Source organism: Delphinapterus leucas, chromosome 3 (genome assembly GCF_059928025.1).
Source record: "Delphinapterus leucas isolate spDelLeu-1000000601 "Yukka" chromosome 3, BTC_Dleu_Yukka2, whole genome shotgun sequence".
Classification (NCBI taxonomy): domain Eukaryota; kingdom Metazoa; phylum Chordata; class Mammalia; order Artiodactyla; family Monodontidae; genus Delphinapterus; species Delphinapterus leucas.
Genome location: NC_143131.1, coordinates 1714916 through 1742574, shown reverse-complemented (window position 1 = coordinate 1742574; position 27659 = coordinate 1714916). Strand labels below are relative to the sequence as shown.

General features: G+C 49.7%; 1 protein-coding gene across 1 annotated transcript in view; it reads right to left on the bottom strand.

Moving 5' to 3' along the window:
• PLEKHG4B (pleckstrin homology and RhoGEF domain containing G4B) overlaps positions 1-27147 on the bottom strand; it is a 63371-nt gene extending 36224 nt beyond the window's left edge. Inside the window, 2 exon segments of the mRNA XM_089908354.1 lie at positions 5994-6191; positions 27023-27147. Of these exon segments, the coding sequence (XP_089764480.1) occupies positions 5994-6191; positions 27023-27073 (249 nt within the window). The 5' untranslated portion in view covers positions 27074-27147.
• Positions 27148-27659: the final 512 nt, after the last annotated feature.

Here is a 27659-nt window from a genome sequence, read left to right as displayed (position 1 = left end):
GTGGGCTTTCTCTAGTTGCGGCGAGCAGACTCCTCGTTGCCGTGGCTTCTCTTGTTGCGGAGCACGGGCTCTAGGCACGTGGGCTTCAGTAGTTGTGGCACGTGGGCTCAGTAGTTGTGGCTCACAGGCTCTAGAGCGCAGGCTCAGTAGTTGCGGCGCCCAGGCTTAGTCGCTCCGCGGCATGTGGGATCTTCCCAGACCAGGGCTCGAACCCGTGTCCCCTGCATTGGCAGTTGGATTCTTAACCACTGCACCACCAGGGAAGTCCCTTGTGCTTGTTTTTAAAATGTACGTTAAAAAACACAGATATAAAAGAAACTTACAACCTTTTTTTGGCTTAATATTATATCACAATCTGTGTATACTAATCCATCATATTTATACATTATTGATTTAACCTTTCTCCTAATATGTATACCTGTTTTTTACTGTTATAAGTAACATTGCAACACATATTATTGGGAATGAATCTGGACCTGCATTCTTTTTTTTTTTTTGCGGTACACGGGCCTCTCACTGCTGTGGCCTCTCCCGTTGCGGAGCACAGGCTCCGGACGCGCAGGCTCAGCGGCCATGGCTCACGGGCCCAGCCGCTCCATGGCATGTGGGATCTTCCCGGACCGGGTGTCCCGGGACACCCGGACCGTGTCCCCTGCATCGGCAGGCGGACCCTCAACCACTGCGCCACCAGGGAAGCCCTGGACCTGCATTTTAGATCACTTGCTGTGGCTAAACTTTCTGAGTCAAACTGTGCATGACAATTTAAAGATTCTGCATACATTAAAACAACTGCTTTCCAGAGAGGTCATCCCAATTTTCACCACAATGAGAAGAGCATCACCTTGTCTATCGTACTGAACTCTCTCTGCTCTGAATACTAACCTGTCTATTTTTCTGCTCATTAGTAAGCAAAAATTTGTGTCTTGTCATTTGCTTTGCCTTTCTCAGACCACATGGTATATCTGTTTTGATTCTTTTACTTTCAGTCTTTGGACTGTCTTTGCATTTAAAGGGCAACTCTTATAACCAGCATTTAGTTGGTCTTGCCTTTTTTCCAGTCTGACAATCTCTGTATTTTACTTGGAATGTTAAATTCACTTAATGACATTTAATATAATTATTGACATGGCTGGATTAAATCTATCATCTTGGCATAAAATTTCTATTTGCCCTATCTTTGTACCTTTGTTCTTCCTTTTATCTTCTCTTCTATTTTTTAGATTCCATTTATTTCCTCTATTGAATTTTTAGTTATACCTATCTGTGTTATTTTTAGTGGTTGCTCTCAATATTACGATATGCATCTTTAACTTATCACAGTCTATCTTAAAGCAATAGTTTATTATTTTAAAACAATGTAAGAACCTTACAGCAGTAAGGTAAAGTAATGACATTTCCAGCTAAATAAAAGATTAGACTAGCACAGATGCTATGCAAGAAATGCTAAAGCTATAATTTTAGCATTATAAAGCTATAATGCTAAATGCTATAATTCGATTTACTCCCTTCCGCAGTTTGTGCTTTTGTTGTCATATGTCTTATCGCTACATTTGTTATAAATCCCACAATACATTGCTTTAAGTGGTCAGTAATTTTGTGTGTGTGTGTGTGGTCACTAATTTTTAAAAGAAATCCACACTTACAAATTTAGCCTTTCTTTGTGCTCTTCATTTTTCTGTAGATCTAAGCTTCTGCCTGGTACCATAGACCTTCAGACAAGCATAGCGTCTGTGCTAGTCTACTCTTTTATTTATCTGGAAATGTCATTATTTTATCTTCCTGTTGAAAGATATTTTTTGCTGTATATAGAATTTTAGGTTGACTTTTCTTCCTTTAACTTTTTAAAGATATTTTTCCATTGTCTTCTGAAGTCCAATGCTTCTGATAAAAAGCCACCATCATTCTTATTGCTGCCCCTGTATGTTAAGATTTCCCCTTGATGATGGGTTTTCAGCATTTAATTACAATGTGTCTAAGTGTTGTTCTGTTGGTATTTATCCTGCTCCGGGTCTGATGAGCTTCCTGGATATATGTGTTAGATCTGTGTTTTTTAACAAATTGTTAAATTATCCAACAATATTTCTTTAAATATTTTTTCGGCCCTATTTTCTCACTCCTCCCCGTCTGGGAATCCGCTTGCCCATGTGTCTGACCTGATACTCCCGTAAGTTACTGACGCTTGCTCACCTTTTCCCCTCCTCTCTCTCCTCTCTGTGCTTCCATCTGCTTCGTTTCTTCAGGCATGTCTTCAAATCATGTATCCTATCTTTTGCTGCATCCAGTCTGCATTAGTCCCATCCAGTAAGTTTTTTTTTTTTTAATTGCAGATAGAGTATTTTTAGTTCTAAGATTTCCATTTTGTTCTCATTTTACAGTTTCCAAATCGTTCCTGAAATTCTTCATCCACTTCATCCATATTTACTTGTAGATTATTTAATATGTTTATCATAGTTTTTAAAAAGTCGGCCGTATAATTCCAAACCTGGGTAGTCTGTGAGTCTCTTTCTATTGACAATTTTTTCTCCTTTTTATGGGTTGATAATCTGGTGCCTTTACACATTTTGTAATTTTTAAATTTTATGCCTGAGCTTTTGCCTAAAGCTGATAATTTTTAAAAAGAGGAAAGCTTTACTCTGTTAGACAGCTAGGATGAAGGGTTTATCAGTTTAAAGCACTTAGAAACAGAGCAAGTTGGGGGTGGGTTGTGGCTTTAAACTCTCCAGGAGTCCAGTGAGGTATCTCTTCACTTTTCGGCTCAGCCCCCGACTCTCTTGGCCACCAAGAATAGCTTATAAAATTTACATTGCTTGAGGCTTGGTTCAACTTTCATAAATTTCGGTTTACCAACTGTTTCAAGTGCTCCAGTGGTTGGGTTCACAACTCTCCATCCAGGGAGGCCTGGTACCAACTGCTGCTGGACTTCTGAACTGGGACATGTTAAAACTATGAGACGAAAATTTTAAGACCGTGAGACCATGAGACCATGAGACCATGAGAGTTGGAAATCATGACACTTTGAAACTGTGTGATTTTAAGATTTTGATATATTTTGCTTTCTGGTCCCACCCCTCAGTCTCCACTTATTCTGTCAGAGAATTTCTAGGGTTAGTAGAGAGGATTATCGTTACATTCGAGGCTCCTCCAGATTTCAACCTGGTGTTCCAGCCCTGAGGTCTCTGAAGCCCGGTTCCTCCTGGTCTGAGCAGAGACGGTCCTACTCTGGCAGCTCGTCACCCGTCCTCCCTGAAGCCTCAGTGACTCGCCCCAGGGATGAACGCGTCTTCTGCTCTTTGCTCACTTAGGAAGGCACTGTCACTCCACCATTAAGTTCTTTTAGCTCTTTGCGTATCCACAGGTCTTGGACGGCTTTAAAGGAAGGTGTAATTGTTTGGTTCATATCAGAATTTCTTGTTGTTTTGGCAAGAGTAAAGGTCTTTCATACACTTCTACATCCTAGATGGAAATAGGACTCACCCGTTCATCAGCTCTGTTTTGCCAGTTTTTTTGTGGTTCTCTGTTAGGAGTACCTTTACAAATTTCCCAATAGAAGGGTGTCTTTTAAAAACTTGATTTCTAGCTTTATTGCTTTGTGGTCTTAAGAAATCAGTTCTTTGGTATTTAACATGTTATTGCTAATGGTCAATTCTGGTCAAATTTGGTAAATGTATATGAACGCTTAAGAATGTATGTTCTTTAATATTCTCTAATTGTATACATCCTTGAGATAATGTATATCTTCTAATGGTAAAACTTGGCTAGAATTTTATCAAATCTGGCTAAGTTTGGAGAAGGCTCCATCTGTGCTTGGGAACTATATGTATTCTAAAATTGCTGGGGTCAGCACTCCGCGCATGCCCGTTAGCAGAGAGCGATATCGTGTTCAGATGTTTGTCTTAAGTAACATGTGGCCTGCTTTTCCTCTTTGCTTTGGAGGGAGGCGAAATCTCCCACTTGTAATTCCCTCAATTTACGCTTCAAGCATTTTCAGGCTATGTTGTTAGGAGTTTACGGATTGTTACACCCTCCTGGTGTTAGCAGTATTATTATTGAATGGTCCTCTTTAGCCCTATCAATCCATTTGCCTTTTACTATATTTAGTTTGTTATGAACATTGCTACATCCATTATCCTTGGTTAGAATTCTGCTGGCCTACCATTTTCAACCTGTTATTATATATGTTGTACTTTTATTTCCATGTTTTTATCTTGTTTATTCCCTTCTCCTTTTCTGATTTCCATTTGATTTCATTTTTTAAGTTCTAATCCCTTGCCCCTGCTTTCCGAAACCCCTTGCAGAAACATTCTGTTTTATATCTTTCTGATTACTTTTCTTTAAACTTCTCCAAGCATTTTTTTGACACAAACCGTGATGAAACAAAGTTACAAATAAGTCAGCCAGCGATTTTAAGCCTGTCTGGTTTCTACAGAGGGATGGGAAAATAGTGGTCATCGAACTCTCAGGTTAACATAGAAACTTATCTTAAAATTAATATGATAAATAATGATCTCCAAGCCACATGCTTCGATGACACTTGGTAAATGAATAAAAAGTGCATTGAATTTACATTAACTAAAGTATTTTTATACTCACAGTTGTCAAGATAAGTTCGTTTTCTCCGATGTCATACAGATGATCAAATTTTAATTTCTTAATTAAAAAGTAAAAAGCAATATAAATATGAAAATAGTAAGGCTGTCCCTAAATTTCATTTTATGCTTTTTAAATACTTATAAATATGCATCATATTAAAGAGTAACATTATTCATATGGCTTTTTCAGAAGATAAGCGGTTTGGAAGTGGGAAGGGTGATGACTTGTTAAAATGGAAGGAAAAAGAATATTAGAAGAAAGAAGACAAAACATTAGCTCAGAAAAGCTTTTCAAGACACGCCTTTGAAAGGGAGCAAGTGTTTTCAGATCCAACTTAAAGCAGCTTGGTTGTGTGTGCTGATTTTATCTCCTGACAGGCAAATTTCTCTGCTTCCTCCCTATCAATAAACACCCTTTACATGTGCAAAAGGTACATAATCATGAAGGAAATACCCTCTAGGCAGACTACTGCGAACCAAGAATTAAATCGAGGATATCCATGGTCATTTCTCTACCACACTCAGTTAAAAGACATTCAAAGAGTTTAATAAATCAAAGTAGCCCAGTGGTAGTTTTTCAAAAAGCCCTAATTCAATATGAATGGAGCAGTAAAAGGTGATGATTAATAAAGGTCTTACTTTTTAAGATCTAGCCATGAATCTCTGCAGCAGTTCACTGCAACATACCTGCAACGTGGCTGTCATTAGTTTTAACACTGCCTCAGAAACAACCTACAATAAAAATATCCTCCAAATAACAAACACATAAGAGATTCACTCAGCAGGGTCTGTCTGTGTTACTGGAACTGCTCCCGTACGTCCTGAGATGACTACTCAGGAGGGGGATTCAGTCCCTTCGTACATAGACTGCAGCGAGAGTCCCCTGGGACACCAGAGAGAAGCCTGCGGACAGTGGGCTCCATGCTCACTGGCAGGTTGAGAAGCCCTGTTTCTGGGACATATGCCTTATTTCACCAATTATTTGGAACCAGGAAAAGGTGGAGCCAGAAGCCAAAGGGAGTAAGCTGAGCCAGTGCCCAAAGGACCAATGGAACAGAGGAAAATGGGACGGTTTCCCCAGTCATGTGTTTAAATGCTCCCAAAAAAATGGCTGAGACTACAATTTATTTTTATTTTTTAATAATACCCTGCTTTCTTTCAGAAAGAAAACAACAAATGCTCACTTGAAGGATGTCCGCTTAACCCCTGGATTAGTCTGAAATGCACAGAAGCATATCCTCCTTCTTTGCTTCCTTCACCAGTATATTCCCCTGGATCTAAAATCCCTATGGCTCAGATTAGGTATTTTCCAGCTACCAGATTAAAACCCTGCCTGTCTCTCCTCCCTAGTCAAAAGTGAGCGGGCGGGCCTCACACGGGCTCCATCCCCGAGGAGGTACTCACACGGGCCTCCCGCTGCAGGTGCTGCAGGGCCCTCTTGGCTGGGATGAGGAAGTCCAGGAGGCAGCGCAGCCCGTCCCCACCGTAGAGCTTCTCGGCCACGCTGAACAGCTGCCAGAGCACCGTGGCTGCCGTGGCCTCAAAAGGTGGGTAGAGGGCAGAGAGTGTGTTCTGTATGTAGGTGTCGAGGGATTCCAGATCCTGAGTTGGAAGAGAGGTTTGCGAAATTTAATACATCTAATAAGACAGGTGCACTGGACACCTTCACAGGCTAGCACTGAGGTGTCCACTGTGAAGGCACCTGTTGTATGTCCGGGGATGTGAGTTATCTTTGTGAAACACAGGAGGTATGGGCGAATCCCCAGCACAGAGAAGAGTTCCTGTCGGGGAGGATTGGTTGGTCCTCACGTTGTCACAGAGCAGAAGCATCTGAGGAAGTGCCCATGTCTGTAACAGGTACACCTGACACCTGTGCCCACGAGGGGAACCCAATCTAATGCCTGTGAGTGACGGCTGTCACTGTTATCACAGGAGGCACCACCAAGTTTGGTCTGACATAAGTTCCATCCCATCAAATTCTGAAACATGCACCTTAAATGATGCTTTTTAGGATCTTCCGTGGAGCGTGGGGAATTTCTCAGGGGCTTCCCCCTTCCCCAGCACTCCTGGCTCTGCATAGGGAATGGGGGGCCCTTGTGGGGAGGACAGAGCTGGTCCATATGCCATTTTATACTCAGAAAAGAAGTTCATCCTAGGAAATACATTTCACTTGTACTGATGATTTTTTTAAATTTAAATAGAAACCATTAGGGCATCCTGCAACATAATCCCAGAATTGTGCTCATTCAGTCATTCCAAAAACAGCTATCATTGGTATCTGATTTCCCCTTTAACTTTTGGTGCAACATGCTTTTATATAAAGACAGAGAGCTTTTAGTTTAAAAAATACTTAATTCTATTTTTAGATGTAACATTTCCTGAGGAATGCCATAAGGTTTATTTGTTTGGAGAGGAAATGCAAGGCCACAAATAACAGTTAAAAGCCAAAGAGGTTAAAATTGCATAATTGATTTTTAAAGGAACAATGATTACTGTCTGAGACTCCTCTGAATGGCTAATCATAGATACTTTCCCAAGGAAACTGAAAATAAAGCAGTGCATCCTCTAAGTCTGCAGTAAATGAGGACTCGAAGAGAAACCATCTGTGCTGCCCAAGAGCCAAGAGCTGGGAGCCGGCAGCCGGCAGCCGGGAGCCGGGAGCCGAGAGCCGGGAGGCAGGAGCCGGGAGCTGGGAGGCGGGAGCCGTGTGCTGCAGGGTCGGTTCAGAGGCTGGAAGCCCTCCACCTCCCCGTCAGCCTGGTGAGGCCCCCAGGCCCGCACAGGCCTTCCTGCCACGTCCTGTCCCCCGCCAGACAGGGCCACTCCCTTGTCAGTAGGAATTCTCTAAATACTGATTCTTCCCCAAAGTGCCACGTGCTCTGGCTTCCAAGAACTCAAATCACCCTGAGCCACAAACAAACTTCAGTCCAGGGACTGAACAGAGCTGGTCTGGAGTGGGGGCAGGCCTCAGCCTCCCCGGAAGTTACTAGAGATACAAACCGGCTGGAAGGAGGTGGGGTGCGGCCCGGAGCACAGTCTCTAAGGACCTACTTTGAACTGAAATGCAAACTTCAGGCCCTCCCTGGGAGAGACGCCGCTCAGATGCCCAAACCCAGGCCCATTCCTCCCCCCCGACCCGCGGGGCAGGTCCCGACTCCTCGGTCACCTGTGGTCAGCAGGATATCGGCCCCCACCTCAGCAGCTCACCTTCTGCAAACTGACCAGTGTCGGGGGGAAGGGAACGCTCCTTGAGATGCCACAGCCCTGGTCACCCACGGGGCAGCAACGGCCTCCCCGGCCGCTTCCCTGCCCTTCGGTTCCCGTGGTGACGGGGTCTGGCCCTGCACTCAGCCTGGGGGATGCCCCTCCACCAGCCCCCATGCCCTGTGCGGTCCCTCCACTCGGAGCCTGGTCCTGGCAAGAGCTGCCCAAGGGGAGCTGCCTGCCGTCCGAGAGGCCACTTCCCAGGTTAGGTCAGTCGAGGAAGCCTCGGGAAAGCCAAGGGAGCGGCTCCTCCAGACTCTCCTGCGCTCGCGTGCCCAAGGGCGCTGCCTGCGCAGCCCTGTCCAACTGTCGCCGCTCTCTGGGAACTGCCGTGGGAGCCCCCTGCCACCCTGGTGACGGGGCTCACTCCTGTCCTGGGGAAGAGAGTTGTGATGCACCAGCCAGGTTACCTGACCGGAGGTGGACATCCAGGGCCTGCACCCCAGAACAGACACGAACCACCCTGCAGCCTGAAGGGTGCCCCAGGCTGGCGTGCTTGGTATAGGCAAATGTTCCTACTTGCACACAAATTATAGCAGGCGGCAGCAGACATACAGGAGCCTGAGAGCAGAGAGGCAAGAGCTATTACATTATAGCAAAACCACATTACCTTGAATACATTCAATTCTGCTTAAGAAAACAGCCAAGTATACAGTATGTTTCAGAAAGATTTCCATAAGAAATTCTTACAAAGAGAACATTGTTTTAGTATCGTAAAGGGTGAAGTTCCATCATCTGGTACATTTGTCTGTTTAGCAACGTCTTCCCTGATGTTCGCTGGGCTGTGTGTGTGGGTGTGTGTCTGTGTGTGAGCGTGTGGGGTGTCTGTGTGTGTGTCTGTGCATGTGGGCATCTATGTGTGTGCCTTTGTGGGGTGTCTCTGTGTGTGTGTACACCTAGATAAGTAGGGAGCCAAGTGGGCAAATCCTTAAAATAGTCCCCAGGCCTCTGGGTGCAGAGGCAGAGGAGGGAGAGTGGACACAGGGAGGGAGGATGTCCGTTGAGAATTTCTAACTGTTTCCACCTGGCCCCGCTCTCCATATGGTACAACTCACCCATTCACCAAAACCTGGCAAACCAGCAAAACATCCCAAGTAGACAGGAAAGGGCTGACTTCTGAAACAACTCAGGATTCCCGTCTGAAGCAAATGCACATACGGACATGGCTGGCTTCAGAACGTAGGACTGTGCCTGTTTACTTGATCATAAGTCTAACTGTGGCTTAGACTGTGACAAGTGTGAACACACATTAGTGCGATGGCTGAGACAGCACTGGTGTGAAGACATTTGATTACCATTCTGCTGCACTGAGAATCCTGTGTTATCTGGCCGACAGCAGAACTGCTTTTGCCTTTTAACAACAGAAAATTTACATCTGGAGAAACATTGTAAAGCTTCACTCTTGACGAAGGATTTGTTTCCCCCGCTAAGTTTAGTAAAATCGGGTGACATGAGAGTGACTTCATGGCAGTAAGCTCCTCCTGCCCTGCGCCTGCAGGAGAGGACGCAGTCTCGGTGCACAGGCCCACCCCGTGACCCTCTAAGCTCGCGTGTGCTGCAGGAGAGGAGACAGAGGCTGGGGCCTAGTGGCGGCCGGTCGCAGGGACTGAGGAAAGATGCCCGCTGGAAACAACCTGCTTCTCCCTCCCGGGGGCAAGAAACAGGCAAATGTCACAGCAAACAGAGTTTCTTCTCAGTTGGAGGCTTGTGCTGACTGAAGGATGCCAGCTGCACGGGCGAGGGACCAGCAGGGTGCCCGTCCAGGGGCCGGCTGGCTGCAGAGATGCAGCCGAGGCTGGCCCGCTGTGCGGTGCTCACGTTTTAATTCAAGTGCAGCATCCCTGAGGATGAGTAAGGGTGTGAGCCCAGGATGGAGCCGCAGGCCGTCTGCAGCCGTGGCAAGGCAGTGCACACGTCAGGAGAGGGTCTGCAGGGGCCACCCCAGGGAAGGCACCCAAGACGACAGAGTGCTGGATAGAGAGGGTCCCCAGCAGGTGGCGCACAGACCAGGTTCCGAGACCCTCCCCCACTATCCTGAACAGACATGCGCTGGCCTCTGACCCAGTGCAGCCCCTCACATCGCCATGGGGACAGAGAGTGCAAGGAAGTCAGAGGCATCGGCACAGCCACCTTGGGGACGCCTGCCCTGCGGCCACACTGACGACCAAGGAGCCCAGATGCCCAATCTTGTGGGTGACCCCTTGACGTCTGGGTCATCACGCCCAGGGACAGTAGGGCGCGTCTAGGACACAGGACGCGGTCTTAGATGGGGTAAGGGGAAGACCGGGCAGCCAGTCCTGTCCACCCCCCTCAGCCAGGCTGGGGGGCTTCTCCAGGACACAGTCATGTCACCTCGCTCTGAAAATCCACAGTGTGCTGATGTCAGGGTGCAGAGAGCAAACAGAAAGTGGCCTGGGGCACCGTCCCAGAGGCACCATCCCTGGGTGGCTGGGTGGGGGGGAGGGCAGTGGTCACAAAGGGCCCCCTTCTCGTCTGGGAGTCGGCCCCTCCTGCATCCCCATGACCAGCCCCCAGCCATACCCCAGATGGCGCACAGCCTAGGATGGGACCATCGGAGCTGGGGTGCCTGTCAGCCAGGCACTTCCACCCCAGAAATTCACCACTGTGGCCTTTGCCTTGGCCAGATTTTATAAATAAAACTCAGGCTGTAAGGGCAGCAGCAGGTACCCATCATGGGACACTGGAACCCTTCCGGCAGTCCGTCCGAGCAGGGGCCCTGGGGATGGGAGGGGTGCCCACAGTGGGCCTCCCTGTGGCCCACTTTCCATCAATGGCCACTTTCTCAGCCCCATCGGCATGAATGAGGAGGCTGGCATGCAACCCACACTCCCCCGGAGGGCTGCTCTGGGCAGCCGACCTGGTTACAGCCACTCAGCTACTCTTAACAGAGGCCTCCTTCCTGCAAGGGCCCAGTGATGGCCCCCGGTGTCCTGTCCAGGGCCCCGATGGCCATCTCTGATTTCCTGTGTGCAGAGACCCAGAAACCACCTTTGAGTCAAAGGAAACCTGTCTAGGAAGCCTGGTCCCCTTGGCTGGGCCGGTGTGCTAGCCTGTCTATGCCAGATCTGGCTGCATCCAGCCTGTCCACACCCGGCCCTACTCTCCACTGGCAGCTGCTGCGTGTTAGGGCTTCCTGGGCCTCCCGGCTCTGGAGGCTGAAGATGCTTCTACGCCCAAACCTGTACAGGGAGGGAAGCGTTGGGAAGGGAAAGTGCCTGGGCCTCTTGAGGTCCGCGCGCTAGGCTCCTGGAAGAGTTCGGAGGTCACCGAAAGCATCGTGTGCCCCAAATCCCGCTGGCCTAGCTTTAGAGACCCTGGGCCTTGGTGAGGAGCCGCCTCCGGCACACGTCGAGCTCTCCTGACCCGCGCTCTAACGAAGTTGGCACAGGAAGCCTCCGGGAGACTGTGGATGCCGGCAGCTGGGGGGGGGGGCTCCAGGGAGCCCTGGACTGCTGACACCATTTCTCTCCAAATTCCACAGCCCATCCAACAGCCACCTCTTAAACCCTGGTTATAACTGAGCCCAGAGTGGCGACTGTGCAGGAGGGGCACGGCTTCACTCCTCTCACTGCAGTGCCTGTCCTCCCTGAAGCCCAGGGACACTGGCCCACCTGGGACCCAGGTCTGATGCTACAGTCCCACCCGGAATTCTCAGGACCTGGGGGTGGCGTGGCTGAGCATTGGGCCTCGTGGTGACGTCTCATGCTGGTGACGGACACCACTGTGATCTGGCCAGAGGCCCCCTTCCCATACCAGGCTATGTCCTCATGATGCCCACGGCTGGCCCAGCTCCTTCCCTCTGTCCACACCAACACAGCCAGCAAGCCCCTGCCCAGGGCAACTCTGCCCTTCACTAACTCACAGTCTGCAGGGGAGGGGATCCCCAAAACCTGACCCCAGGGAACGAGGCCAGATCCGGGGGTAGGACATGCAGGCAGGAGCACAGGGCAAGCAGACTGGCAAGCCCGGGGTCCAGGCTGGCCTTGCCACGGAAGCAGGGGGCAGCTGTGGGCAAGGAGTATTCCAGGGATTCCTTCTCTCTTCCTGCGATAGCCAGGTGCTATCCAGGGACCCACAACAGGAGGACAGGATGCGGCCAGGGCCCAAGTGCCTGGGACGGGAGATGGGCAGCTGAGAGGGGCCAGGGCCCGAGTGCCTGGGACGGGAGATGGGCAGCTGAGAGGGGGGGTTCAGCAGCGTCCAGTGGGCCAAGGAGGGTGTCTGCGTGGGCTAGGTTCCCAGGAGGAAGTGTCCCGTGGACGCCAGGGGCTGTCCTCGTGGGCACACGCCCTCCTCCAGCAGTGAGAGAGGCCGAGGCTGGAGCTGACTTTACAGCTGCCGAGATTGATAATGAGCCCGTTGTGTTTAATTCCTACAGCCTGAGAGAGGCAGGTCTGCGTCAGCACGTCCCAGTGGGCAGGCCCCAGAAAGCCGCATATTCCAGCCTGCTGCCTACAATCCGCACTGAGCAAATCTCAGAGCAAGCCAAGCGGACAGGACTGCGCCCCGTACCTCGGTCTTCCCACATGCACACACACACATGCACACACACGCACACATGCATACACTCCCACATGCATACACGCCCACATGCACACACTCCCACGTGCACACATGCATACACGCACACACTCCCACGTACACACACACACATGCACACATGCATGCACCCATGAGAACTGTGCCCTGCACCTTCATCTCCTCCTCACGCACAATGCACACACATGCACACACATACACATGCATACACACGCATACACTCCCACGTGCACACATGCATACACACACACATGCATGCACCCATGAGAACTGTGCCCTGCACCTTCATCTCCTTCTCACGCACAGTGCACACACATGCACACCCACCCTCGCCCCGCTCCTGCCATGCACCTCCCTGGACTCTGTGTCTCACTTCTGCAGCCTTGTTTTCCATCAAGATCTGCTCTGGCCGCCCTGCTGGAGGAACCATTAGCGTGGATTCCAGCAGCGCGTGTAGCTGGCAGAGAAGAGGCATGAGAAAACACTCTCTAATTTGAAGCTTTTAAAAATGCAGTGCTAAATATTCATTACATTAAACATTAAATACTGCTTACAGATTTTTCTATCGAACTAACAACAAAGGTATTAAAATAAATAAATATGCTAGTATTAAAAAAAAAACAACTCTTTGTATTTCGGCCTAAAGTGTTTTTAAAATCCCAAAAGGAAAATTTCAGTCTAAGGACCAGGACCTTCACCTGAAGCAATGAGGGGGCTGGACGTGGACCTGCCCCAGTGTCTCCACGGAGCAGCCTGTGTTTCCTCAGGTCACTGAAAATAATTAAGGAAGGAACCACCCTATGCTATTCCTAGCTCTTTCATATTCAAACAAGGGTCCTTAAATTTCATGGCAGTCAGCAGAGCCTCTAAGAGAGCCTGTTCTCTGAGCTGCGGTTGGCTCTCCAGCCCTCCCTGTCTTTTCTGATATTAATGACTTGCCGGTTTAGGGTCTTGAGTGAGCGTAAACCAGGGTTCCTACACCTGCGATTTCCTTCCTGAACTGGACCTTCCACAGCTATCTGTTAGTGAGCGCCCCAACGCTGCTAAGGTTACCGGCTGCAGAGGAAGCAGCGAGCCTAACAGAGATGGGGGTCTCTAGTTAAACCCCTTGCAGGTGTCACGACAGATGCAAAAGGCGGTTGTTTCCAGCGAAATTCTGGCTCCTCTGAGCAGGTGTCCAGGAGTTGGGTTCTAAGGGTTCAATGAACTATGAAGCCAGAGCAAGGGTTTCATAACAAGGAGCAGGAATACTGCTGGGCCCGCGGGAAGCAGCCTCGGCAGCTCCTGCCACCTGGTCAACTCTCAGGTGCCGATGGGTCCCAGAGTCAGAGATGCACATGGGAACCAGCTCTAGTGAGGCCCTTCATGTGACGATCCCGAGGTGGGGGGGCGAGGCGTCCATCCATGGGGGACTGGAGGTTTAGGACGGCCTTGCTGCAGCTGCCTCTAAGCGGAGGGCCTGAGGGAAGGGAGGTTTACAAGATCAACATTGGTGTGACCTGCCTGTCCTTGGCTGGGGAAGCAGGAGCTGGACCGCTCCATCCAGCCACCACCTTTGGGCCTTTCCTGGGCCGCGGCGGCAGCACCTGCCACCTGTGGGGTGAAGCTCCTTTCCCGGCCAGTGCTCTTTGGGCCCTGACCCTTGGGCCATTGTAGCTCACCTCACACCCTCCACAAATGCATCTCGGTCTCCCTAATCCAGCGAGCTCAGATTGCTCACTTAGCACTTAACTGTCTTCCCGTCCCGTGTCTCCAAAACCAGGGTCTGCTTCCAGCCAGTGCACCGTGTGGCCCACCCTGCCTGTTGATGGGGCGGAGTTACAGCCACAGCATCTTTAGAAGAGAAAGGCAGAGGAAGTGTTGGCACCAAACGTTTATGACAAAGAAGCTTAGACTCTAAAAGAGCTTAACTTACATGGAAAGATCCCTCTGGGGGGCAGTCAGTCTCCAGGATGCTGGACAGAGCAAATGCGTTCCACTAAGGTGCTGAGCTGGCAGAAAACAGGGCAAACCCTCTGCAGGGCTGTCGTTCAGGGACCCCTGCTTCCCCAGGGAGGACGGTGCGCCCTGCCCACCCACATCAGGTGTGGCTGCGTGGATGCCAGTTCTGGCAGAAGCTTTGCAAGCAGGCTCGTGCTCCACCTTGAACCTTCCACGAGCCGCGCAGCACCAGAGGGGGGCCATTCCATGATTTACCTGATCACAGATAGAGTTGATGTGATGATTCCTGGGACTCAGGGTCACTGGTGACCACAGCGTCCGGGGGACACCTCCCACGAGGGCGGGTAGGGCACACATCTCCACCGAGGGGCCCCCTGGACAGGTGTTCTGCAGTGCACCTGCAGGGACAGAGCTGTCTCCACAGTCCTGAGCTGGAGCTTCCTGGGTGACCGAGCCCCGAGAGGCGGGGCCAGGAGCAGAGCCTCATAAGGCATCGAGAAGCTCCCAAACTCAGGAGCTGTGAAAGTCTTGGGAGGGGTCTTTCACACAGCGTCTGTTAGACAATGATGGATGCACATGGGAAGCTCGATCACATGTTCACTTGGTCTTTACCCAGGACAGAAGCAGCGTGAACACAAAGTCCCAGACCAAAGCCTGCCCTGGGCTCAGGAACCCACCGCACCAGCAGTGACCAGGGAGTGACCCCCTGCTTGCTGTTCACCTGTTGATCCCACGGTGGGCAGTCCAACAGACATGGTCCTGCCCTCAGCACAGAGGGGAAACAGACCTACCAGGCAAGCAAAGGAAGGAAGGGCCAGAGGGGGCTGGTGTGGAGGGGCCAAGGAAGAGGGGTCTGGCCAGGTGGTGGAGGGCATCCCCTGGCTGGGCGAGGGCGTGTAAATGTCAACCCTGGTCTATATCAGCTGTGGCACAGCACAAAGTCCCCGAGATTTCTGCACTTCTGGTTTCTCCATTGGTAAAATGGAAAGGTTACTATGAATCTACTCCACCGATTATTCCACAAGGTAACAACGTATTTCATCTTGAAAGGACTTCAGAGCTTTTCATTTTTTAGTACAAAATGCAAACTGACAATGAAATGTTGGCTTTTAAGGCATTTTGGCTGAATTTAGCTCTTAGTTCATTTAGTTCTTTGAAGGTGTTCGATAAAAAGTGTGCAGAACTGCCATTAACCACCATCAGTCCAGATTGGTGTCCTCGTGATGAAATATGAGTTCAGCTGGAAGTAAGAGTTTTGTTCATTCTAAACCAGAAAAGGTCACGTCAACTTAGAAAAATCTCCCGTAGTCTTCATTACAGCAAACCGAACTTTTCTGCCCCGGGTCCTCCGTGGAGACCCAGTCCCAGCAGAGTGTGCGTGAGCTTCGGGGCCTGCAGACAAGTTTGGGCTGCTCGGCCAATGGACACCGTTTGCCTCTGCAGCCATATTTACGGTTCTTTCGGAGAAAAATTGATAGGAGCCATTCTTTCCTGCTTAATTTATCTGGAAAACCCTTTGTCAGGAAAGAAAAGTGCTCTTGAAATTCGTCAGCTCAATCAGACGTGTGGCTCCTCACGTATAAAGATAAAAACTCATTTTCATCCCTCCAAGGTTTTGTTGTCCTTTTTTGTTCACGTCACTGTTAAACTGAGCCAAAACAAAGCACCTTCAAAAGCAAGTTCCCTTTTGCCTGAGTCCAGCTGCTTTGCGGGCGTCTGTCTGCCTGGCATCCTGTCTTCAGCCAGCACACCTGGCCTTGCTACGCCTTTTGCATGTTTCCAACAGAGAAAAAACTAATTCTAGACGACACTCAATGGACGACTGAAATTAATTTTTCTAAATTGTAGATCTGACAGCCGATTTCACCTAAATCACCAATTACATGGTTTTTTTTTCTTTGCTTCCTTTTCTTTTTACACTTTTGGATTACATTCCTACATAAATAAAGAAGCAGCAGGTACAGAGACGGTAAGTGGGAGTGTGATATTGTATGTTTGCACTACTAGGTTTAAAATGTTACCTAACATCTTTCCAAAGCATCCTCTGAGTGGGGACCCCCGACCACAGCTGTGACACAACAGCTGCGAGGAAAGTTGGGAACTAGTCTGACTGGGAACCCTTCCAGAAACCCTGGAAGAGTGCCCCTCAGGCTGGCACTGCTCCTTGCCTGATGGCGCCCTGAAGGTAGCTGCTACCAGATCCTAACTTGATATTAACCACTGAGGTAAGAAGCCCACAACATCTGGGCTTTTACACATGGCTCCTGTGCTTTCTTAAAGGACCTCATGATATAGCCTTAATCTTTAGTTTTGGTGGGACAGATGAAGACTGCTGACACTGGGCTGAGGTTGTTTGGGAATTGGAGCTGGGCCTGGGCCTGCGCTGGAGCACATTTGTTTTTTCCAGAAAGAAGGTGGGGTGAAAGCTTCAAGTCTGCAGACATTCTAGCACGGAAAGCGCTACAGGGAAACCTCACGAGGCCATATTGGAGTGCAGGAACGTAGAGGTAAGTGGCAGCATGTTTAAGCAAAATTTAAGGTATTTTAAGGGAAATGCAAACTCTATATGCATGATTAGAAGAATCAAAACAGATATTCTAATAAGAAACCTGTACTGTGTGTACTTGCAATGCTAAACGGTGCTTTTCATGCACCCTCACTGCCACCGAACTGCCCCAAGAAAGTGACCACAAAGCATAATGGTCCCAGGCACAGACAGGCAGGGCATGTGTGGCTCCTGCCATGTGAATGGGCCCTGGGTTTCCTGAGAAAGGGACCTGAGAGGGACAGAGAAGGACTTGTCACACAAAACTGGGAGGGATGTCGACTCTGAAGATGAAGCTAACCCTGGAGCCCCAAACCATGCTCTGAAAGGGCCTAGCAGGCGCTTACAACTCCTGGAATTACACAACAGGGGGAGCCCTGGGGGCAAACACAGTAGAGAGGGGGTGGTGCTGGTGCAAACAAGAAGCTCCCAGTGGCGGCCGGGCGCAGAGTGCAAGCAGCCTGACGGGCAGAGCCGGACAAGTGCCGGCTGGGGGCTCTGCTGGGGGCCGTGTAGGCAGCATGTCTGCACAGCCTGGCTCTCGGGCGCTCACTGGGAGTCACACACCTGGTCCAGGAGGGAGGTGGGCAAACACCTGTGCATGAGCGTTCCTCACCCACGGAGAAGAACGACCCCAGGAGGTGGAGATACCCCAAGCCACAGACCGGCAACCAGGGCAGGGTTTCCCACACAGTTTGGGTTTCCACCTGTGGTCAAGGCAATAGCTCTCTCTTTCTCCTCAAAGTGTTCGAATTTGGACAATAAACGATATGGCTAGTCTGCTTATAACATGTGGGTTTCCTTGAGTCCATAAGGGGATAGCTCTCAGCTCAAGTACCAAAGTTTAACCCTGAATTTTCAGTTTGATTGGTACTATAAATGGGTATACCACACTGAACAAAAGGATGGAGTGAGTGTGGAGGTGAGCGTGGAGGTGAGGGAGGAGGTGAGCGTGGAGGTGAGGGAGGGTGGAGGTGAGGGTGGCGGTGAGCGTGGAGGTGAGTGTGGAGGTGAGGGAGGGTGGAGGTGAGGGAGGGTGGAGGTGAGGGAGGGTGGAGGTGAGGGAGGGTGGAGGTGAGCGTGGAGGTGAGCGTGGAGGTGAGGGTGGTGGTGAGGGTGGAGGTGGGGGAGGGTGGAGGTGAGGGAGGGTGGAGGTGAGGGAGGGTGGAGGTGAGCGTGGAGGTGAGCGTGGAGGTGAGGGTGGTGGTGAGGGTGGAGGTGGGGGAGGGTGGAGGTGAGGGAGGGTGGAGGTGAGGGAGGGTGGAGGTGAGCGTGGAGGTGAGCGTGGAGGTGAGGGAGGGTGGAGGTGAGGGTGGCGGTGAGTGTGGAGGTGAGTGTGGAGGTGAGGGAGGGTGGAGGTGAGGGAGGGTGGAGGTGAGGGAGGGTGGAGGTGAGGGGGGTGGAGGGAGCGTGGAGGGAGCGTGGAGGTGAGGGTGGAGGTGAGTGTGGAGGTGAGCGTGGTGGTGAGGGTGGAGGTGAGGGAGGGTGGAGGTGGGGGTGGAGGTGAGTGAGGGTGGAGATAAGTGAGGAGTGGTTTTTTTTGTTTTAGTTTCCAGTTATAATTCTGTTTTAAACCAATTCAGGATAGGTTGAACCTCACTTTATGAAGACTCTGTGCTGGGTCCGCCCATGTATTCAATGGCTCAGGAATTTGATGAGACACTAGTAAATACTTGACCTCTGTGCCCTCAGAGGACAGCGTTTCAGCAGCAGAAGGCCTGACCCGGGTTACTGAATCCTCACAAGGACTGGCGGCAATTCTGCAAATAATGGCAGTAAATCCAGAGTGAGGTGGGAACGTAGCGCAGGGGTGTGTGTACTCGAGCAAGTCGCAGGGGTGTGAAAATAACACCCCTGCGTGCAAGGAAACCGGAGAAACAGTGTGTGATGTTGGGACCCGCACCCGGGTCTCTGATCAGTGCTGAGCAGAAGCCCCTCTCCTCCCAGAGCGGGACCGCTGTTCTCCCCCCTCACTTGCTACATTTTACTGACCGTGTTTGAATTCAAGAGGCAAAACAAATGGGCCCTGAAATATGTCACTCTGTGAACTAAGAGGGGGAAGGAAAAGGGAGAATGGAGGTCAATGGAACCCTACTCATGCAGTGCTGGGCCTGGCAGGGACGATGCACTTTGGCAGGAAGAGTGAGAGGTGTCAGTCTCCACCCAGCAGCTTGCTGTAAGTGTATGAGGTTGGGGGTTAACAGAAGACCCCTGATGCCGTCACAGAGCGGTGACACCCAGGTCTGTCCTAGACCAGCCGGAGCAGGGTCCAGAGAGGAAGTCGTGCCGCCACTCGGAATGGGAGGTGCAAGACTCAGGAGGCCTTTACCAGATTTGTTCCTAACAACCACCCCTCCAGGACTGCAAAGGGAAAAGCCACATGCAACAACACCATCTGGGCAGCGCTCGAAGGCTGTGAGCACCTAGGAGATCTAAGCCAGCAGTGAAGAGGCAGCTGTCCTAGTATAATTCCTGTGCACAGAGGTAAGTGGGCCAGAGGCCAGTGGGTGCACAGGCTGCACAGAGATCAGGCATCCTGAGGATCTAGGGCCCAGGGGAGGACTAAGAGCGCCGCCCCTGTAAGGCGAGGGGCAGGAGACCAGGGGAGGGGTTGGCCACTGCCAGCGCCCCATGCAGCCTGCCCGAGACCCCCAAACTCATGGTGGTTGTGAACCATTTGGAGTGTGGTTGGAAGGCGTCTGTTTCCTCTAGCTGGGAAGAGTGTGATGGATCTAGATGGGGCGACAGGAGGGACAAAATATTAACTGATGTGAAAACACGGAAGACAGAGCTTACGGGAATATTGAAATAAAATCTGTACTTTTTGGCAGCGTGAAATTGGCTAATGAAAGCATCTATGAGTGTTGGCATTTCAGGATTTGAGAGGTGGGCCCTCGTTTGCCTAAGCACCATTGAAGGGGCTGCTGAAACCCACTGCAGGGTCCAGGTGCCTCTCTCCAACTGTCGGTCCAGCCTGGACCAGGTGCTCTGCTTCCTCTCCCCTTGTGGTTTGAGCAGAAATCCCACAGGAAGCACAGCGTCAGGGGACACTTCCGCTCAGGCCCGGTCCCGTTGGGCCAACCCTGTGTTTCTGCTCTTTCCTCACTCCTTACCTGTGGTCTTTCTCATGATACACTGGTCACAGAGGCACCACTGCCCTGGAAGTTCTAGCCAGAGCAATTAGGCAAGAAAAAAATTAATGGCAAATTAATTTAGAAATGAAGAAGTAAAACTATCTCTATTTGCAGATGACATCATCTTATATATAGAACATCACAAAGAATCTACAAATAAAGCTACTAGAGCTAATAAGTAGGTTCAGCAAAGTTGCAGGGTATGAGATACAAAATCAACATGCAAAAATCAGTTGTGCTTCTCTACACCAGCAATGAAGAATCCAAAAAGGAAATTAAGAAAACAATTCCATTCTATAATAGCAGAATAAAATACTGAAGAATACATTTAACCCAAGAGATGAAAGACTTGTACACTGAAAACTCCAAAACATTACTGGGAGAAATTAAAGAAACCTAATTAAATGGAAAAACATTCCTGGTTCGTGGATTGGAAGGCTTAACACTGTTAAGATGTCAATACCATTCAAAGTGATCTACAAATTCAATGCCATTTCTATCAAACTTTCAATTGCTTTTTTTCTAGAAATGGGAAAAAAAACCTCAAATTAATATGGAATTTCAAGGGGTCCTGAGTAGCTAAAGGAATCTTGAAAAAGAAGGACAAATTTGGAGGACTCACACTTCCCGCTTTCAAAACCTGCTACGAAGCTACAGTAATCAAAATAGTGTGGTTTTGGCATAAAGACAGACACATAGACCAGTGGAATAGAACTGAGGGTTCAGAAATAAACCCCCCAAACTACGGCCAACTGACTTTCAACCAGGGTTCCAAGACTGTTCAATTGGGAAAAAATAAGTTCTTCAAAAAATGGTGATGGGGCTTCCCTGGTGGCACAGATGGTTGAGAGTCCGCCTGCCGATGCAGGGGACACGGGTTCATTCCCCGGTCCGGGAAAATCCCACATGCCATGGAGCAGCTGGGCCTGTGAGCCATGGCCGCTGAGCCTGCGCATCCGGAGCCTGTGCTCCGCAACGGGAGAGGCCACAACAGTGAGAGGCCCGCGTACCAGAAAAAAAAAATAAAATGGTGATGGGAAAAGTGGATATCCATATACAAAATAATTAAATTGGACCCCTATCTCACACCACACACAAAAATCAACTAAAAATGAGTCAACGACCTAAATGTAAACACTGAAGCTACAAAATTCTTAGAAGAAAACATAGGGATAAATCTTCATGACCTTGTATGGGGCATGACCTTGTATGTTTTCTTAGATACGACACCACAAGCATGAACAATGAAAGAAAAAATATATAAATTAAATTTTATCCAAATTTACAACTTTTGTGCATCAAAAGATACTATCAAGAAAGTAAAAGGATAGCCAACAGATGGGAGAAAATATTTGCAAATCATATATCTGTTAAGAGTCTAGTGTCCAGAGTATATAAAGAACTCTTAGAACTCAACAATAAAAAGACAAACAACTCAATTTAAAATGGGCAAAGAACTTGAATAGACATTTCTCCAAAGAAGATATGCAGATGGTCAACAAGCACATGAAAATAAGTTTAACATCAGTAGTCATTAGGGAAATGCAAACCAGAACTACAATATCACTTCATACCCACAAGGGTGACTATAAAACTGGAAAATAAAAAGTCTTGGTGAAGCGGTGGAGAAACTGGAACCCTCATACATTGCTGGGAAAATGTAAAATGATTAGGCTGCTGTGAAAAAAAAATCTGGTGGTTCATCAAAAAGTTAAACATAGTTGGGGACTTCCCTGGTGGTCCAGTGGTTAGGACTCTGAGCTTCCACTGCAGGGGGCATGGGTTTGATCGTGGTCGGGGAACTAAGGTCCCACATGCCACGCGGCAAGGCCAAAAAAAAAAGTTAAACACAGAATTACCATATGACCCTGAAGGTATATACCCAATAAATGAAATAAATGAAAATATATGTACACACAAAAACTTGTAAAGACATAATCATAGCAGCATTATTCACAAAACCTAAAAGATGGAAACAGTCCAATGTCCATCAACAGATAAATGGATAAACCAAATTTATGGTCCATCCATACAATGGAATATTAATTTTTTTTAACTTTTAAAAAAATATTTATTTATTTTGGCCGCGCCAGGTCTTAATTGCGGCATGTGAACTCTTAGTTGCCGCGTCCATGTGGGATCTGGTTCCCCGACCAGGGATCAAATCTGGGCCCCCTGCATTGGGAGTGTGGAGTCTTACCCACTGTGCCACCAGGGAAGTCCCCTACAATGGAATATTATTCAGCCATGAAAGGAATGAAGTTCTGATAATGCTACAACATGGCTGAAACTTGAGGACATTATGGTCAGTGCAGTAAACCAATCATAAAAAGACAGATACTGTATGATTGCACTTACACTCAGTGGTACTTAGTGTAGCCGTAATCGTAAGGACAGAAGGTAGAATGGTGGTTGCCAGGCTCTGGGGGCAGGGCGGAGTCAGGAGTTACTGTTCAACAGGTGTAGAGTTTCAGATTTACAAGACCAGAGAGTCGTGGGAATGGATGGCGGTGATGGCGCACAACAAAGTGAATGTATGTAATACCACTGACCTAAAAAATGGTTAAAATGGTAAATTTCATGCTATATGTATTTTAACACACAAAAAAGTCACATATTTTAGGATTCCACTTATATGGAGTATTCAGAGTAGACAAATCCATAGAGACAGAGAGCACATTAGTGGTTCCAGGGGCTGAGCAGAGGGTGGAATGGGAGAAGCTGCCTAAGGGGTGTGGGGTTTTGCTTTGGGCTGTAGGAATGTTCTGGAACTAGACAGAGGTGGTGGTTGCACACCATTGTGAATTTACTAAATGCCACCAGATTGTTTGATTTAAAATGGCTAAATTTGTGTCATGTGAATTTCACCTCAGCTGTTTTTTAAGGAATTAGTTCCGGTACCTTCCAGAAATTGTGATGGTAGTTTCCTTCTCATATGTGGCTTTTGTTGCTCTGTCCCCCCAACAACCCTTCCACATGCTCCTCCTATTTAAACATGTGCTTTCGGGGGAGCTTATACTGGGCTTTGAGGCTCGTCTGCTCGGTTCACATCACCGTGATTCTCTGGGTTGCCGTCTCTGGACGGGCAAGAATCAGTTTGAGAACCAAACGCTCACTCCTTACCCAGCGTGGTACTCTGGGCTGACTAAATGCTTCTTCCAGTTACCTTTTCTTTAGTCTTCTTGAATAATCCATAGGGAAAGCTCAGGGACCCTTGAACTCAAGTGGAGCTCATGACCTATTGATTTGGGCACTTTCACAAAGCATTTCTTTAAAAAATTCACGAATACATTGTTAAAATAGCACATAATTGTAGTTGTAACTCCTCTTCCCTGGTGATATCTTTGAGCATCAACATACCTTGAAGATAACTTCAATGAATATTTTTCCTTAAGCGATTCAAGGAAAAATTATAACTCAATCGTTTTTCCCTCTTATTTGTATGAAAATCTCTCTTCCTCTCTACCACAGTCACAGAATAGCCAACATTTACTGAGCACTTACTGTATGCCAGACACTATTCTAAAAACATCGTAATACTATTATCTTCCCCATTCTGAAGACGGTGAGGTTGAGGGGCTTACCTGCCCACCCACTCAGTGGGGAAACCAGAACTGAACCCAAGCCACTATGGCCACATAGCCTGCATCCCTAACCACCAAGCCCACTGCTTCCATCCACACTGCCCTGTGTCTCATTCTAGCCAGAGACAGAGCCCAAGAGCTCTCAGAAACTCATTCCAACCTCTTCACTCTCCGGGCGAGGCCACCTGATGGCCCACAGCTAATTCCAAACCACTTGACAATGAAGGGAAGGGTCGGCCTTTTCCATTCACTGAAAATTCATTCAGGCATTTCTTCTCTTCTGCACCGTGCACTATCATCTCCACCTCAAAAACTACATGCAAAGTTCATTCATTATGTCACACCAGGTATTGCCAAGCTGTTCTCTATAACTGCCTTGAACCTGCTTTACTATATTGCACTTAGGCAAGTAGAGTTTCCCAGAATCAGCTGTAACCTGGCTGCTCCCTCTGAGGCCATTAGTTTATTCTTAAAAATCTCAGGAATCGTGTTAGCTCAGGTCATGGGGCAAGCCCTGCATCTGTGTAGCCCCGTGAGGTTGCGACTGGGCAGGGGAGTGACAGTGAGCTTCAGAGGAGGGGATACAGTTGCCACCTTGTGACAAATACTTGTTGAGCACCTACTGTGTGCCATGTACTACTCCAGGCACCAGGGAAATACGGGGAATGAAATAAAGCCGGTGCTGCCTGGGGAAGCAGGCTACTGAGCGTAGTCAGAATAAGGTGATGTCAGTTCAAATCATTGTGGGGCCGGGGGCTGTGGAGGGGGCTGCGGCAGCATGACCCAGGGGAGCTTTCTGAGGCTAACGCGTACCAGGGTTGGGGGTCCCACGTTGGGGGGCTGCAGGCAGGTGAGACTTCGCCAGGGGAGGTGCACATACTCATTACGTGGCAGACTTGCACAGTTTTAGTGCAGAACTTCAAATTAATTCCTGTCCCAAACTGTTGTTGGCATTAGGTTTAATCCCTATCCTAGGTCTCAGAAACATAAGTAGTTTTAAAGTCATATAAAATAAACTCACCACAAAGTGAGTTTTGCACAACCTGATTTTCTCACTTTTGGGGAAAGTTCTGTAAGGTTGGACACTTGTCTAAAAGTATCTGAAAGCTCCGTCTTTGAGAATTTGGGCCCAGGTGTGAACTGAGACACCTGGAAAGTTGTCCCAGATATCAGGACAGAGACAGCCTTCAACTCAGGAACATTCAGTTCGGTGATGGCCTGGGTTTTCTTTCAAGAAGCATCAACTCATCCACTTTAAAATTAGACACTATGGTGCTCTGAGAGGTGGGTGGCCACAGGTTATCCTGTAAGTGAACAGACTGAAACTCCAAGAGCCTGAACCACCGGCCCAAAGGCTGACAGATAACAGGGGGTGGATGTGGGTGCACATCCAATCCAAGACCCCAGGCCTGTTCTCTGGGCACCCGGTGGAGGTCCAGAGCCTCTTCTCCACTCCCAGGGCACCTGCCCTCCTTGACCCCCTTGTAGGGTAAATGGCAATTGTGGGATGCCTTCTGCTCACAGGATCCCAGATTCCCAAGGCTTCTCAGGACCAACAGGTTCAGGGCAGGACTTGCCACCTTGCAGCCCACCCCTCTGTCCCACCACCCTCCTGACCCCTTCGGAAGTGTGCTGGGCTCTTAGGTCAGACCAACTGTCTCTCTGGGATCATTTTTCTTGGCTGGACCAGTGAGCACTGGCCTGTGCACACCTGCTTGAGTGCCAGGCCCTGTAAGGGGCAGAGGGATGCAGGTAAAGAAGCTGCAATCCCGAGGGAACCTCCCATGGCGAGCAGGGCACAGAAGCCCTGTTCTGACAGGGCAGGAGGATAAATACAGGGCACAGCCGTGTGGAGAGGAAAGCCACCGCTTCCAGGCTGCTTCCTGGCTGGGAGCCACAGGTCAAGTGCGGAAGCCTGGCTTTCCACCATTTGTAGAATGGGTACCCTGTCCTGGAGGATGGCTGTTAGGGCTGGATGGCTCTAAGTGACTTGATTTTTGTTCAAGCACAAAGAGAGGACACATTAGTTCTGTTTGGAAGGAGGGAGGCATGGGAACTGGGCTTGAATGATTCTCATTAAAAAAATGCTGTGATCTGGGAGTCTGGGGTCTCCTGTGTTTGCCTGGATGATACAACCTGTGAACACACATCTCAGAGAGTCTCGGGGCGAATTCAGGCCGACTTTCTTCCCTTAGACCAGCATCTTTGGGATGCTTTACAAGTAATAGAGTATTCAGGTGAGGCCACCACGAAGCTCATGAACTACAGACACTAAGGTCCGCATTTCACAAAGGCGATTTCAGACTAGACCTACACAGCGGCCCCTCTAATGGGATAAAACCACAGGTCACCTGCACCCAAGCCCCCAGTCCACTGGAAAGGTTAGGGCTCTGTTCTCTGTGGCCCACCTGGGCAAGTCCACTTGTGATCCCAACCCAGACCACTGTTCCTGTTTGCAGACTGGATGCCAAACTATGAGATCAAAACAGGGCATCTCCTCAGAAGCAGAAGTGGGTGCATCATCTCTGTGGGGTATGCCCAGCCCTCCAGTACAGGGATGTGGCTCCACCAGGAATGCAAACATCTTAGAGTTTGAAGGTGTCCACTGAGAGCAAACGGTGGCCTCTGAAGTTCCTCCTGATGCAGAGAGCCTGGGAGTTGGAGGGTTAGGGTCAGGAAGCCAAACCTCACTTCTGTCCACTTTGAAATCTCTTTTCAGGACGCTGAAGCCGACTTGATGCTCAGTTGCTAATTATGCACAGTTTCAGCTACCTTCAACTTATTTTTTAAATTATGTGTTTTAAGTCTTAATTAGACACCTGAAAGTACCAGCTAAACTTTTAAAGTGAAAATGCTGTTGGGTAACAGGAGTAGAGTGTAATTACTGTACCAAAACACTCTGTAATCTAGTTCACAGGAAAAAGGGAAAGACAGACCCGACGCACTTTTTGCAGTTCACAGGAAGAAATACAAGACAGCTTCCACCACACTATTCTAGACCTGAAATCACTGTCTTGTTTACTAGGCAATGTTCATTATTTAAATCGACTGCCTTTCCAATATAAGTCTATCCTGGTATTTTTTAAGTAAAAGTTCTTTGTCTTCGTGCACAAAGTTCATTGGTTTGTCCTACCAGTTTTGAGGTAACGAATAACTCAGGAACATTCTCATTGTTGGCGACAACTTCACAAGCGTCTTTTTGTCCTAGCCCCCTCCCCTGCACTCCCTTCACACCCCAGGAATGCAAATCTGTCTTGAAAAGCATACTTCTCTCATAAATATTCATGAGGTTAAGGGAAAAGTTTGCTAACCCTTCGTTTAAGTGACCGGAAAAAGTGAAAGCTCCCTCCCGCTGCCGCAGCCGCGGCCTCAGGACCCTCCCCACAGCCGCCGGCCGTCCCCTACCTCGTTGCCCGAGCCCCGGTCGCCCCGGCCGAGCGCCTTGCTGAGAGCCATGGTGGCGCCGCCTTTGTCCCGTCCGCGGGGAGGACAGCGCTCGGAAGGCCCGCCCACGGGGCGTGGGAAGGGCGGCGGGCTAGGGGCGGACCCTCCCGGCCGCGCCCCCTGCCCGCCTCACAGGTGGGGCGGGGGCGGGGCCTGGGGCCTCGGGGGACGGGGAGGGGCGCCTCTCCCCCAGGGGCTCCGGCGCGAAAGTGCGAGGGGGTCCCACCCCGGGGGCTACGGGGCGGGAGGAGGCGGACCCTCCCGGCCGCGCCCCCTGCCCGCCTCACCCGTGAGGCGGAGGGGCGGGGCCCGGGACCGCGTGGGGACGGGGAGGGCCGCCTCTCCCCCGGGGGCTCCGGGGCGAAAGTGGGAGGGGGGGTCCCACCACTGGGACTTCCGGGGCAAAGGTTGGAGGGGGTCTCACCCCGGGGGCTCCGGGGCGGGAACAGGCGGACCCTCCCGGGTCGCGCCCCCAGCCCGCCTCACAGGTTGGGCGGAGGGGCGGGGCCAGGGACCGCGGCAGGGGCGGGGGGAAGGGACCTTTCACCCCCAGGGGCTCCGGGGCGAAGGCTGGAGCGGGTTTCATCCCCGGGGACTC